Consider the following 11935-nt stretch of genomic DNA (forward strand, 5'->3'; position numbering starts at 1 on the left):
AATATGTTATATAGCTCACATATTTTCATCTCTCTTTCCACAGAAGGTAATCTGGAAGGGGTACTACAAATCTGGCATTACTCAACAAAATGTGTCCTTCGTTATAGCCCATTCATACAAGACTTCTCCAACTTGTTAGACATTAGGACACAAGAACATCACCTGGACTTGACTGCATGCTTAACACGAAGTTACTAAGGCCAACATAGTTAGGGAATAAAGAGAAGTAAGGAAATGACAAAATGCATGGGTATAATGCAGACACCTGGAGGCATATTAATGTGAGATCTGTATTATATTCTGAATATAATGTCCTAAATTATAGGACCTAATAACCTAAATGTCCATTAACAGATGAATGGATTAAAAAGATGTTGTATGTATGTACACATGTATACACACACACACACACTCACACATATATAATGAACTATTACCCACCCATAAAAAAATGATGAAATACTGCCATTTGTATCAACATGGATGGACCCTAAGATTATCATACTAAGTAAGTCAAAGAAAGTCAAATATGACAAAGTCACCTATCATATGACAGGTGAATCTAAAAATAATACAAATAAAGTTATTTACAAACAGAAACAGACTCACATACCTAACAAACCTATCATGGAAAAGAGTTTATATATATATAAAACTGAGTAACTTTGTTATACACCTGAAACTAACACAATATTGTAAATCAAATATAGTTCAATAAAAAAAAATTGAAAAAAGAAATTTAACACAGCTTGTCCAAAGAGAAAAGTAACAATTAAAAAATGAAATAAAGGATACATTTTGGCTTAATTTTTATTTATATTCCTACTTATGGTAGTGGTGGTATGTTTACTTGCTAAGCTGTGTCTGACTTTTTGCGACCCCATGGACTGCAGCTGGCCAGGCTCCTCTGTCCATGGCATTCTCCAGGCAAAAATACTGGAGTGGGTTGCCATTTTCTTCTCCAGGGGATCTTCTGGATCCAGAGATTGAACCCCCATCTCTTGTTTCTCGTGCACTGGCAGGCAGATTCTTTACCACTGAGCCATCTTATACTAAAAGCCTTTTGCATCATTATTTAGAATATACAACTCCACATTATAGAGGCAGACCAATATCAATGACAGGGGCAGAGACCCTGGATCCAGGCACCTGGACATGCAGGCTATCTGACCTTGGACAAGTAACTTTTCTCAAATCTTTCTTATTTGAAAAAGATAATAGTGGAATAATGAAAATATGCACAAATAAAAATGGAATAATAGTATTTACTTCAGAGGATTATTGTAATAAGTCAATTAATACACATAAGACACTACTGTTTTCTAACCCATTATAAGGTATCAATTAACACTGGCTATATTATTATCCTATAATCAAAGTTGTGAATATGCACATCTAGTAGCATACAATAGAAATTTTAACTAAGGATACTTCTGAGTGAAAGGCAACAGAAAGGAAAAAAAAAAACACTATCAATATGAAGAGTAATTTTCTATGATAAGCTTAGCTTTGCTGTGTCCTGAAAAAATATATATACAAAAATTTTTCTTCAGGCGAAAGCTAATAGGAAAGTATAACATTTCGCCCATATACTTTAAAAAAATGCCAAGTCCTATATGTATCATGGAGATTAGATAAAACACAAAATATTCTAAGGCCACTGAGGGGAAAAGATAATCGTAATCATCTGTCTACGTTCACCAACTTATCACATGTATCTAAACATGACTTTTGGAGTACAGCTGCTTCACATGGCTGGGCTGGTCTCTGCTGTGCAGCCATGTGAACCAGCTGCATGCAGACATCTCTCCCCTCCCTCCTGGGCTTCTCTCCCACCCACCCCACCCCTCCGGGGCATCACAGAGCACCATGCTGAGCTGCCTGCGCTATGCAGCAGGTTTCCCCTGGCCATCTATTTTACACATACTAGTGTATATATGTCAATCTTACCTCCCAGTCCACCCTCCCCTTCCCACCCACCCCGGGGTCCACAAGTCTGTTCTCTCCATCTGCCTCTGTTCCTGCCTGCAAATAGGTTCATCTGTACCATTTTCCTAGATCCCACACATGTGCGTTAATACACGTTATTTTTTCTGACTTACTTCACTCTGTATGACAGGCTCTAGGTTCATCCACATCACTCCAAATGACTCAATTTCACTCCTGTTTATGGCTGAGTAATATTCCACAGTACATATATACCACATCTTCCTTATCTATTCATCTATTGATGGACATTTAGACATACCGTGTTCTTGGATTAGAAGAATCAATATTGTAAAAATGACTATACTACCCAAAGCAATCTACAGATTCAACACAATCCCTATCAAACTATCAATGGCATTTTTCAAAGAACTAGATCAAAAAATTTTACTTAGTATAGAAACACAAAAGACCCCAAATAGCCAAAGTGATCTTGAGAAAGAAAACCAGAGCTGGAGCAATCAGGCGCCCTGACTTCAGACTACATTACAAAGCTACAGTAATCAAAACAGTATGGCACAAAAACAGAAATATAGATGAGTGGAACATGATAGGAAGTCCAGCAACAAAGTCAAGCACCTATGGTCCCCTAATCTTTGACAAAGTTGGCAAGAATATACAATGTAGAAAAGGCAGCCTCTTCAGTAAGTGGTGCTGGGAAAACTGGACATGTAACAGAGAGAAACTAGAACACTTCTTAACACCATACACAAAAATAAACTCAAAATGGATTAAAGACCCAATGCAAGGCCAGACACTGTAAAACTCTTTGTGAGGAAAACAGAGGCAGAACAACACTCTTTGACATAAATCGCAGCAAGATCCTTTTTGACCCATCTCCTAGAGTAATGAGAATAAAAGCAAAAATAAACAAATGGGACTTAATTAAACTTAAAGATGATTAAATTTAATAAACACAAAGTGTATTATCTAAAAATTAATTGCACTGCACTTATATAACAATACTGAAGAAAGGGAACCAAGGTATTTCCCTTAATTGAGGAGGGAAGGATAACATTATAAGCAAAGAAAAACCAAAATATGATAAAAATCCACAAGGTATTTAAGCACAGACCATATGACCATCTATGCATCTTTTGCTTCTCTGGTGGTTCAGACAGTAAAGAATCTGCTTACAACACATGAGACTACGATTCCATCCCTGGGTCAGGAAGATGTCCTGGAGAAGAGAATGGCTACCGATTCCAATATTCTTGCCTGGAGAATTCTATGAACAGAGGAGCCTTTGTGACCATGGGGTCACAAAGAGTTGGACCCAACTGATCAACTGAACATACACATACATATTAATATGCATATAGCATAATTATGTATTTCTAACCTTGAACTATCCAAAAAAAGTTGGAAAAGCATGTATTTTTATTATTTTTTGCAGGATATAACCAGAATAATACTGCTATAACATAATTTCTTGGGGGAAGTGTTTTCTGAGTTGATTTTAATCTTTCTGTATTATAATATGGCATGCTTAAATTATACTCAAATTAAATTAATTAATTAGAAAAGGTACAGAATCCAAACATTATCAATATGTACTCAGTTCAGTTCAGTTGAGTTCAGTTGCTCAGTCATGTCCAACTGTGCGATCCCATGAATTGCAGCACGCCAGGCCTTCCTGTCCATCACCAACTCCCGGAGTTTACTCAAACTCATGTCCATCGAGTCGGTGATGCCATTCAGCCATCTCATCCTCTGTCATCCCCTTCTCATCCTGCCCCCAATCCCTCCCAGCATCAGGGTCTTTTCCAATGAGTCAACTCTTCACATGAGGTGGCCAAAGTATTGGAGTTTCAGCTTCAGCATCAGTCCTTCCAATGCCCCCAATCCCTCCCAGCATCAGGGTCTTTTCCAATGAGTCAACTCTTCACATGAGGTGGCCAAAGTATTGGAGTTTCAGCTTCAGCATCTGTCCTTCCAATGAACACCCAGGACTGATCTCCTTTAGGATGGACTGGTTGGATCTCCTTGCATGCAAGGGACTCTCAAGAGTCAATATGTACTAATAACCCACGATTTTAATTTGGCAAAGATAGGGGTCATTTTATGGAATTAAAACAAAAAAGTTTTCTGTGATTGTAAAAGTTTTCACGTTCACATTTTTCATAAGCTTGCTTTTTAAATTATGTAAATAATGAATCAAGAGTATATAGTATGATTTTTAAATGACTAAGTTACAAGTGATTTTTGGAATGGGGCTATTCTCACCAGGGGAGGGATTGACTGCATACTTAGCACAGAGTCTCAGAACTGAAAGCTAACTTAACTTCCTACTACTCAAGTCTCCTGATTCTTACCCAAGTGACTGGGAAGAGCAACTTAATAAAAATCTTAGATTATAAGAAAAATCTTCCCCAAACCTTTTATTTTCTATGAAAATACCTGTGTTGGGAAGATGTTAAATTAACAGTTAGTAGAATTTTCCCTTTATTTAGAGTCAAGAAAGTCTTGCTTGCAAATTAAGTTATATGTAGTTGAATAATAAAGCCATAAGTGGCAGTTAAAGATCAAAACTACTTCCGATTGTTAAACTTTCATTTGCCTACAGACCAGAAGACTTAACAGGATTTAACCCCCCAAAAAGAAAACTGTTTTAAAATAAATTCAGTAAAGTCCAAAGACACCTATGAAAATACATAAATTTGAATAATTCACTGCAACAATCAGAGTCTCTAAAATAAAAAACACATTTCTGTTATGTCAACTCAAATTTATGCACAGAGGCACTGCAGGATATGTTATCTGCATGGCTTTGAATTTCTGAACAATAAGATACACAGCTTCTGAGGGAACACTGAACCACAAAGTCAGGTAAATGCACAAAGAAATCCCAGGTTTAAATCAACTGGTAGGGGTGTTGAGGGTGGGGGTTCTCCTCACATAAACACAGACAACAAATCTCTTTTCATATCGGGTGAGGGGGGGGGAAATTCAATAATAATGTATAAATCAAGTGTTTACTTCAAGATTATCAAATAAAGTTTCCATCAAAAAAACCCTTGGTGTTCCTTCACAGAATACTAAGTTATGCCCAACCATTCTTGATCACCAATAGAAAATACATAATATTAAGAAATTTCATCCACAGCATTTTTCTGACTGAATCCCAATATGAATTATGTCCCAAATTAGGAGACACAGAATACACATATTTACACGTAACAAAACTTGACCTTGGGTTTCATTCCAAATGGGTCATGCAAACTTATTATCAGATTTCATGTGGAGCTTTTTCAAAGAGAAACATCACCAAATTAGCTCATTATATATCTCATACACCAAATCTTAAATTATACCTGAAATTTATTCATTTGGCATGCATGAAGAACACGTCACTAAAATATTTAACTTTAAAGTAGAGAATTATGCCATAAGTCAAAACTCTTCCCTATTCAGAACCAACCAGAATCTGTCAGGATAGTCTAAACAAGTCACATTTTTTTAAAAGCTACAAAATATTTTCTGCTTCTAGAAGAGATCAAATTTAATCTAAGGAAATATTTTAGTTCCCAGTAGGAAGGACAGAAAAGACAAATCATCCAAATTTTTTTTCTCTCACTCCAATCTGTCATCTTTTCCCTATATGATTTTTGCCTTTTCACCCCGAGGTTTTCAGTTTAAGGGGGAAAGGTCAAAGGACTCTTATCTGCATGAGAATGAGCAGACAGGAGGACAGCTGGAGCCTCAGGAAAAACACTAATGGATCAGGAGTCTGACTCTGAGCATCTATGAAACACATCAAAAAAGATAAGAGATCCAAAGTGAGAGAATCAAATTAGTAAACTACATATGGTTCCAGAGCTTATTAGTTACCTCTCATAAACCCACTCTGAGACAGCAAGTTAAAGGCTTCTTACAAGTCAGATGTCAATCTTTCACCTTAGTTCAATTAACAAGAGCTTACTATTTCATTTGAAATGACCTGGGGTATCATGAAGGATACTAACCAAAAGTAACAGACAACAACTTCCAGCTCACAATCTGATGGGGCAGGGACATAACAACCACAATCCTAGGTGGACATTTTAAAAACCTCCTAAGAAATGTGGGTGATACGAGGGTTATTGGAAAGTAGCCCTGGAAGTGTTTCAAGAATAAAGAGGACTTCTGATAGAGATGATACAGGAGGATAGTGAAGAATCACAGGTCTCCTCCATCTGCCTGTTCTTTTCATTCTACCCATCACCAGTCCACTGAAGCCTGCAGCTCTGATCCAGCCTATCCTGCGTCCCGTTCCCAATGCCACTCACCTTCCTAGTCCAAGCCTGCAATAACCCTCTGCTCTTTCCAACTTCCTTCTCTTCCCTGAAGCCAGCCGACCTTTCTAAAACTCCTGTAGTGATCATTTCCTCTGTTTTCTCAACTTTTTGTCACTTACTGGATAAAAACTCCTCTGCACTGCATACAAACCATTCAACACATGACCTCTGCTCACTTGCCAATCCTCATCTCTCATTACGCCTACTTGCCCACCCTGATGGAGAAGGCAATGGCACCCCACTCCAGTACCCTTGCCTGGAAAATTCCATGGACGGAGGAGCCTGGTAGGCTGCAGTCCACAGGGTCACTAAGAGTCGGACACGACTGAGCGACTTCACTTTCACTTTTCACTTTCATGCATTGGAGAAGGAAACGGCTCAAATGCTACCTGCTCCATGAAATCTTTCCCAATTCCCCTAAGCCTCTGTCCCTGTCCTGATAAGATCATCTTTATTATAATATAATTGTTTTTGCATGTATTCGTTAATCTGTAAGATTCTTGACAACAAAGAACATATCACTTCATAGTTGTTTAATGCCTGGCATAGTACAGACACTCAGAAACTATACTAATGATGAATAAGAGCCACTAGCATTCATTGCACACCTAAATTTCACACAGTATTGTAATTTCATACCATATTCACACAAATTTCACAAAGATTATCCTACTTAATCCTCACAGTAACCCCCATGAGAAGGTACTATTAGCTATCATCCATTCTATCTGTGAAGAGACAAAAGTACACACAGGTGAAGTAACTCACATAAGACCTGGAATCAAAAATGCAGGCAGTCTGACATCATCACAGCTTACATCAATGCTTCGTAACCAGTGTGATAAAATCATAATCTCAATCTCTTCTCTCTTTCTCTGCACAGGGGAGAAGTCAGCAGCCCCAATGAGGCTAAGCAAAAGAGGGGTTCAATAAGAGGGGGATAATATAAAACACATTCAGAAAGGAGGCTGTAAATAAGCTGATAATGTGATCTATTGATTCCCACATTTATCTGATTATCTGAACTAACCTTTATTCAAAACGCTGAAAAATGCCTTCTTAGTACATCAAGACCCTAACTTAGGCAGTATTTTCCCAAATAGTGTGCACAGAACTCTAGTTTCTGGGGGGTTTCCAAATGTCCCGTGACAAAGTTATCTGAGAAAATGACAGGTTAAGTAAAATTAACAGGTTTCTTTGCTAGAGAATTTGAGAGTGTTAGCAGAGATTGAGTATCGTCTTCCTTGTGTTACCTGAACACAGAACCCCTTGCTCACAATGCATCCCACAAGCCCAATGTTGGATACAAGAGCCTGATATCTATCTGCTGGGCCCACAATGCCACTGGCAGACTGACCCTGCTCTCACACATCTCAAATCAAATTAGGCCAAATTAAGGAAATGGCAACCTATTCCAGTATCCTTGCCAGGAACAATCCCATGAACAGAGGAGCCTGGCGGGCTATAGTTCATGGAGTGGCAAGGAGCCAGACACGACTGAGCAACTGGGCACGACTGAGAACAAGGTATGATACAGGAAGCATGTGATAAGAATACAAAGTCTAAAAAAGCAGAATCAACTGGAAAGATGAAATGCTGTCAGCTACCTCAATTCAAGAATGTTATTCTGTTCCCTGTAATGCTCACAGTACATGTTCACAGCTCTACAAGAACATTTACCAGCCTTAGTTTAACAAGCTACTTGTATCCACACACTCTTCCAACTGACTAGTTGCTCAAAAAAAGTTACTCTATTCATTTGTACAGAAATTTAAACACAGTAAAAATAGCAATGAATAATTATTCAGTTGAATTGTCAAGAGCATTCTAATTTAGAGAAAAATATTCAAAGGCATTAAAAAAAAAAAAAAAGGTACCTATTGCTATGTCATAGTTTACACTGTTGAGTTTTGAGAGCAAATGATTACCAATACCTTATTTAACCAATTTCCTCCTAAGTCAATAACATAAATGAGTGAAGTGAAGTTGCTCAGTCATGTCTGACTCTGCAACCCCATGGACTGAAGCCTGCCAGACTCCTCTGTCCATGGGATTTTCCAGGCAAGAATGCTGGAGTGGGTTGCCTTTCCTTCTTCAGCAGATCTTCCTGACCCAAGTATTGAACCTGGGTCTCCAGCACTGCAGGCAAGCTCTTTACCATCTGACCCACTAGGGACACATGGGGATATATTAAATGTATAAGTAATTTTACAAGGTCAAATAATACTTACCTGTTTCTTTTATCATTCTATGTGGTAAAATATATTCCCCAATTTCATAACTCCCATTTATATGTAAATAGGTGAACTGTTGCAATTTTGAAGTTCACATTATAAAGTCCATATAAGACACCTCCAAAACTTATTTTACTAGCAAGTAAGCTCTCTTGAAATTAAATATTCAGTGATTGCCTGCAATGCAGGAGACCCAGGTTCGATCCCTGGGTTAGGATGATCCCCAAAGAAGGGAATGGGAACCCACTCCAGTATTCTTCCTTGGAGAATTCCTTGGACAGAGGAGCCTAGTGGGCTACAGTCCATGCCGTCACAAACAGTTAGACACAACTGAACAACTAGCACTTTCACTTTCATATGCTTTTCACTTTCAAATCACTTTTCATATGCTTTTCATACATATGCTTTTCTAATAAAGAAAAAATTGATTTATTATTATAATAACCCAAGACTACTATTAGGATACTTCCTAAAGTCTCTGCCTACAGAATGAAGGCATTTCTTACATTTAGTAATTTAGTTTTATCCTTAACTATTCTTAATCTGAAACATCCCAGTTCTAAACAGCACTGGATACTGGAAGAGTGACTATATTTATAACTCACATATTACCACACTCAAGGGGAAACAGTATAGGAATTATTAAATTACATACAATATGACCTATTTCAATTTTCTATGATGACTCAAAAATAGCACTTAAATGAAATTAAATTAGCATATAAATCAAAATGCTACATTCATAATTAATGACACTCTGGAATTTTTCATACTAAACACAGGAACTAATGATCTACTGCCAGGGCATGAGGAAGAGAAAATAAAAGCTAATGTAAATACTTAATTCCTGAGTCACAACAAACTTATCATAATAGGATAAAACACAGATCAAAAATCAAATACCCTCCATACTTTTCAAAAGTTATTTTCAAAGCTTAGTTTTTAATTATCACCTTTAAAATATCCATAAAAAGTAAATTATTAGAGACAAGAAACATGCTTTTTTTCTTATTAGAGACAAGAAACAAGCTTTTTTTTCTTACCTATGCGGTCAAATGTCTTATCACATTTGGGGCACTGCAGTATTTTTTTGTTACTGTTCTGAATGATTACAGGGGTTAACCCCTCATGAATGCTTCCGACAGAATCACCGGCCTCTGGCTCCTCTTCTGCATCATTCTGATCTTTTTCACTCTGTTCTTCAATGTCAGAATATTCATCTGACATTTCCTCCTCTAGCTCATCTTCTTCAGCATTATATTCACTTCCGGGATCCTCAGAATCATTTCTATCTAACTTTTCCTTATCAAAACTGTCTTGATTCAAATTGTCTGACCCATCACCACTTTCTTGCTCATCATCACTGGTGTCGTCAAACTTAACAGGGCACTTTCGATTCCGTTTTGATCTTCTTGTGGAAAAACTTCTCTCCAGCATTTTTAACCCATGTTTTTTCCCTAATAAAAGGGACCTATGGGTTTTCGACAAATGATTCTCTAAAGACTTCTTATAACAAAAATGTCTACTACAGAATTTACACTGATGATTACTTGATAGTCTTCCAGTTAATTCACTTAGTGTTTCTTCTGGTGATGACTTTTCAGTTAGCTCAGACTGAAAAGTGGCAACATTTTCGTTATTTAGCAGCTTAACTGCATCTATAATATCCAGAAATTTTGCAGCCTCTAAAACAAGAGGGATTTCATATTTGTAGACAAAAAATTCTGATGTGTAAAGAAATTCAAGCAAATGCTGAAAAACGGAGTGTGTTACGTGATCCAGGGTGACAACATCCGTGCTCGGATTTTTACTCAAACATGCATGGAAATAACTACTGCCAACAGCAACGACAACTTTATGGGCACTAAATTCTTTTCCTTCTACTATGATAAGTAAGTCACAGAAAGACGGTTGCTTCTGCCTGTCATCATTCAAATACTTCAGCAAGTTCTTATTGTACTGCAAAGAACTCAGAAGTTTTCTCTGATCCGGGGAGGGAGGAAGTTCCTGATAACAGCGCAGGGCTTCAGGAGCTGGTCTTTCTGTGGAATGAGTGTAGGTTACTTGGTCACACTCCTCTACAACATTTCCTTCCGGGGAATCTTTATGGTAGCCTAGATGGATCTTCTCGTCAAGATGTGAAGTAACCTTTCTCCTCTTCTTCATTGCAGTACAACGGTTTCAGAACAAGAAACTTCATAAGTGTCTTGAGGGATTTATGAAGGAAAACAAGATTGTCTGGGATCACAGCTTCTGGAGGGGCGTGCCCGAGGGTTGCATGGTCTGTGAAGAAGAGAGTAAGAACCACGTAAAACACCTCCACGGCCCAGCGATCCTAAATCACTCGCGGTACTGTCAACAAATCCTTCCTAAAGGAGAAGTAAATAATGACAAAGTCACCGCTTCCACTCATTCGTGGCTGAGATTTTAGGGCGGAGAACGAGGAGGGCCGGGTTAGAAAAAGACAGCCAACAAAAGAATAATTTTGAAGGAGGAAGGGCACACCTTGCAGGCCCTATTCCCGAACAGAGTAGCGGGAAACGGGGCAGAAAGGGAGGCTCCCCCGCGTCCCCCGGGGGACAGGTTGAGGCGGCCACCTTCGCGATGCAAGGGCGCCGGGGCGCTGACACTCAGGCCGTCGCGGCCGCGGAACCCACGTTCTCCACCCCCCGCTCCCCGCCCACCATTAACACGCTTCCCCCGGGCCGTGAGGCGCACCTCATCCCGGCCGGCGAGCGTCCAAAGGCCGGAGGCGCCCGGCGGGACTGCCCCGGGAGCGGCACGGAGAGGAGATCGGGGTCACCCGGGGAACGACCGCCAGAGCAGAGCCTCCCCGGGCCCCTGCCGGGCCGAGACCGCGCCACCGAGGGCGACCCCCCGCCGCCCGCCCACCGGCTCCCGGCGCGGACGCCCCGCGCGTCCATTTACCCGGGAACGCAGGGCTCCCCGCTGGCTCCCGGCCGCCAAGCTCCACTCCGGGCGCGCTCGCTCCGGCGCCGAGCCACTTCCGGGTTCAGCCCCCGGCCCCGCCCGCCCTTCCCCTGCCGTCGCCCCGCCGCCGCCGCCGCGGCCACCGAACACGTCAGCCGCGCGCAGCCTCGCTGCCGCCCGACACCGCCCCCACCCAGCGCGCGGCCCTGCGCATGTGTGCGCGCTCACCGTCCCCGCGCATACTCCGTGATGCCCCGCTCCTGCGCGACCCCAGCGACGACACCGCGAGCCCGTTAGTCCAGGTTTCCGCGGCGGTTCTGAGGCCGCTGTGACCGAGCCAGTCTGGCCCTGGGGGACAGCCTTGCGGGGACCGGCGGAAGAGAAGACGAGCAGGAGTTGCGTAGGACTGGGCGGGGGCACCGCGGCGCGAGCGGACGGCGTCCTCCCGGCCTGGGGCAGTTCGCGGCGGCCCCGCAGCGGCTGGCGACAGCGTCTCCGCCAACGCCG

At 40.8% G+C, this 11935-nt stretch overlaps 1 protein-coding gene across 1 annotated transcript in view; it reads right to left on the reverse strand.

Annotated features, from left to right (window-relative positions):
• Window positions 1-11518, reverse strand: part of ZBTB41 (zinc finger and BTB domain containing 41) — a 33791-nt gene extending 22273 nt beyond the window's left edge. Inside the window, exons 1-2 of the mRNA XM_065936311.1 lie at window positions 11426-11518; window positions 9541-10780 (exon numbers count right to left, since the gene is read on the reverse strand). Coding sequence (XP_065792383.1) covers window positions 9541-10663 — 1123 coding nt within the window. The 5' untranslated portion in view covers window positions 10664-10780; window positions 11426-11518. The remainder of the gene's footprint in view (window positions 1-9540; window positions 10781-11425) is intronic.
• Window positions 11519-11935: the final 417 nt, after the last annotated feature.

Source organism: Muntiacus reevesi, chromosome 5 (assembly GCF_963930625.1).
Source record: "Muntiacus reevesi chromosome 5, mMunRee1.1, whole genome shotgun sequence".
NCBI lineage: Eukaryota > Metazoa > Chordata > Mammalia > Artiodactyla > Cervidae > Muntiacus > Muntiacus reevesi.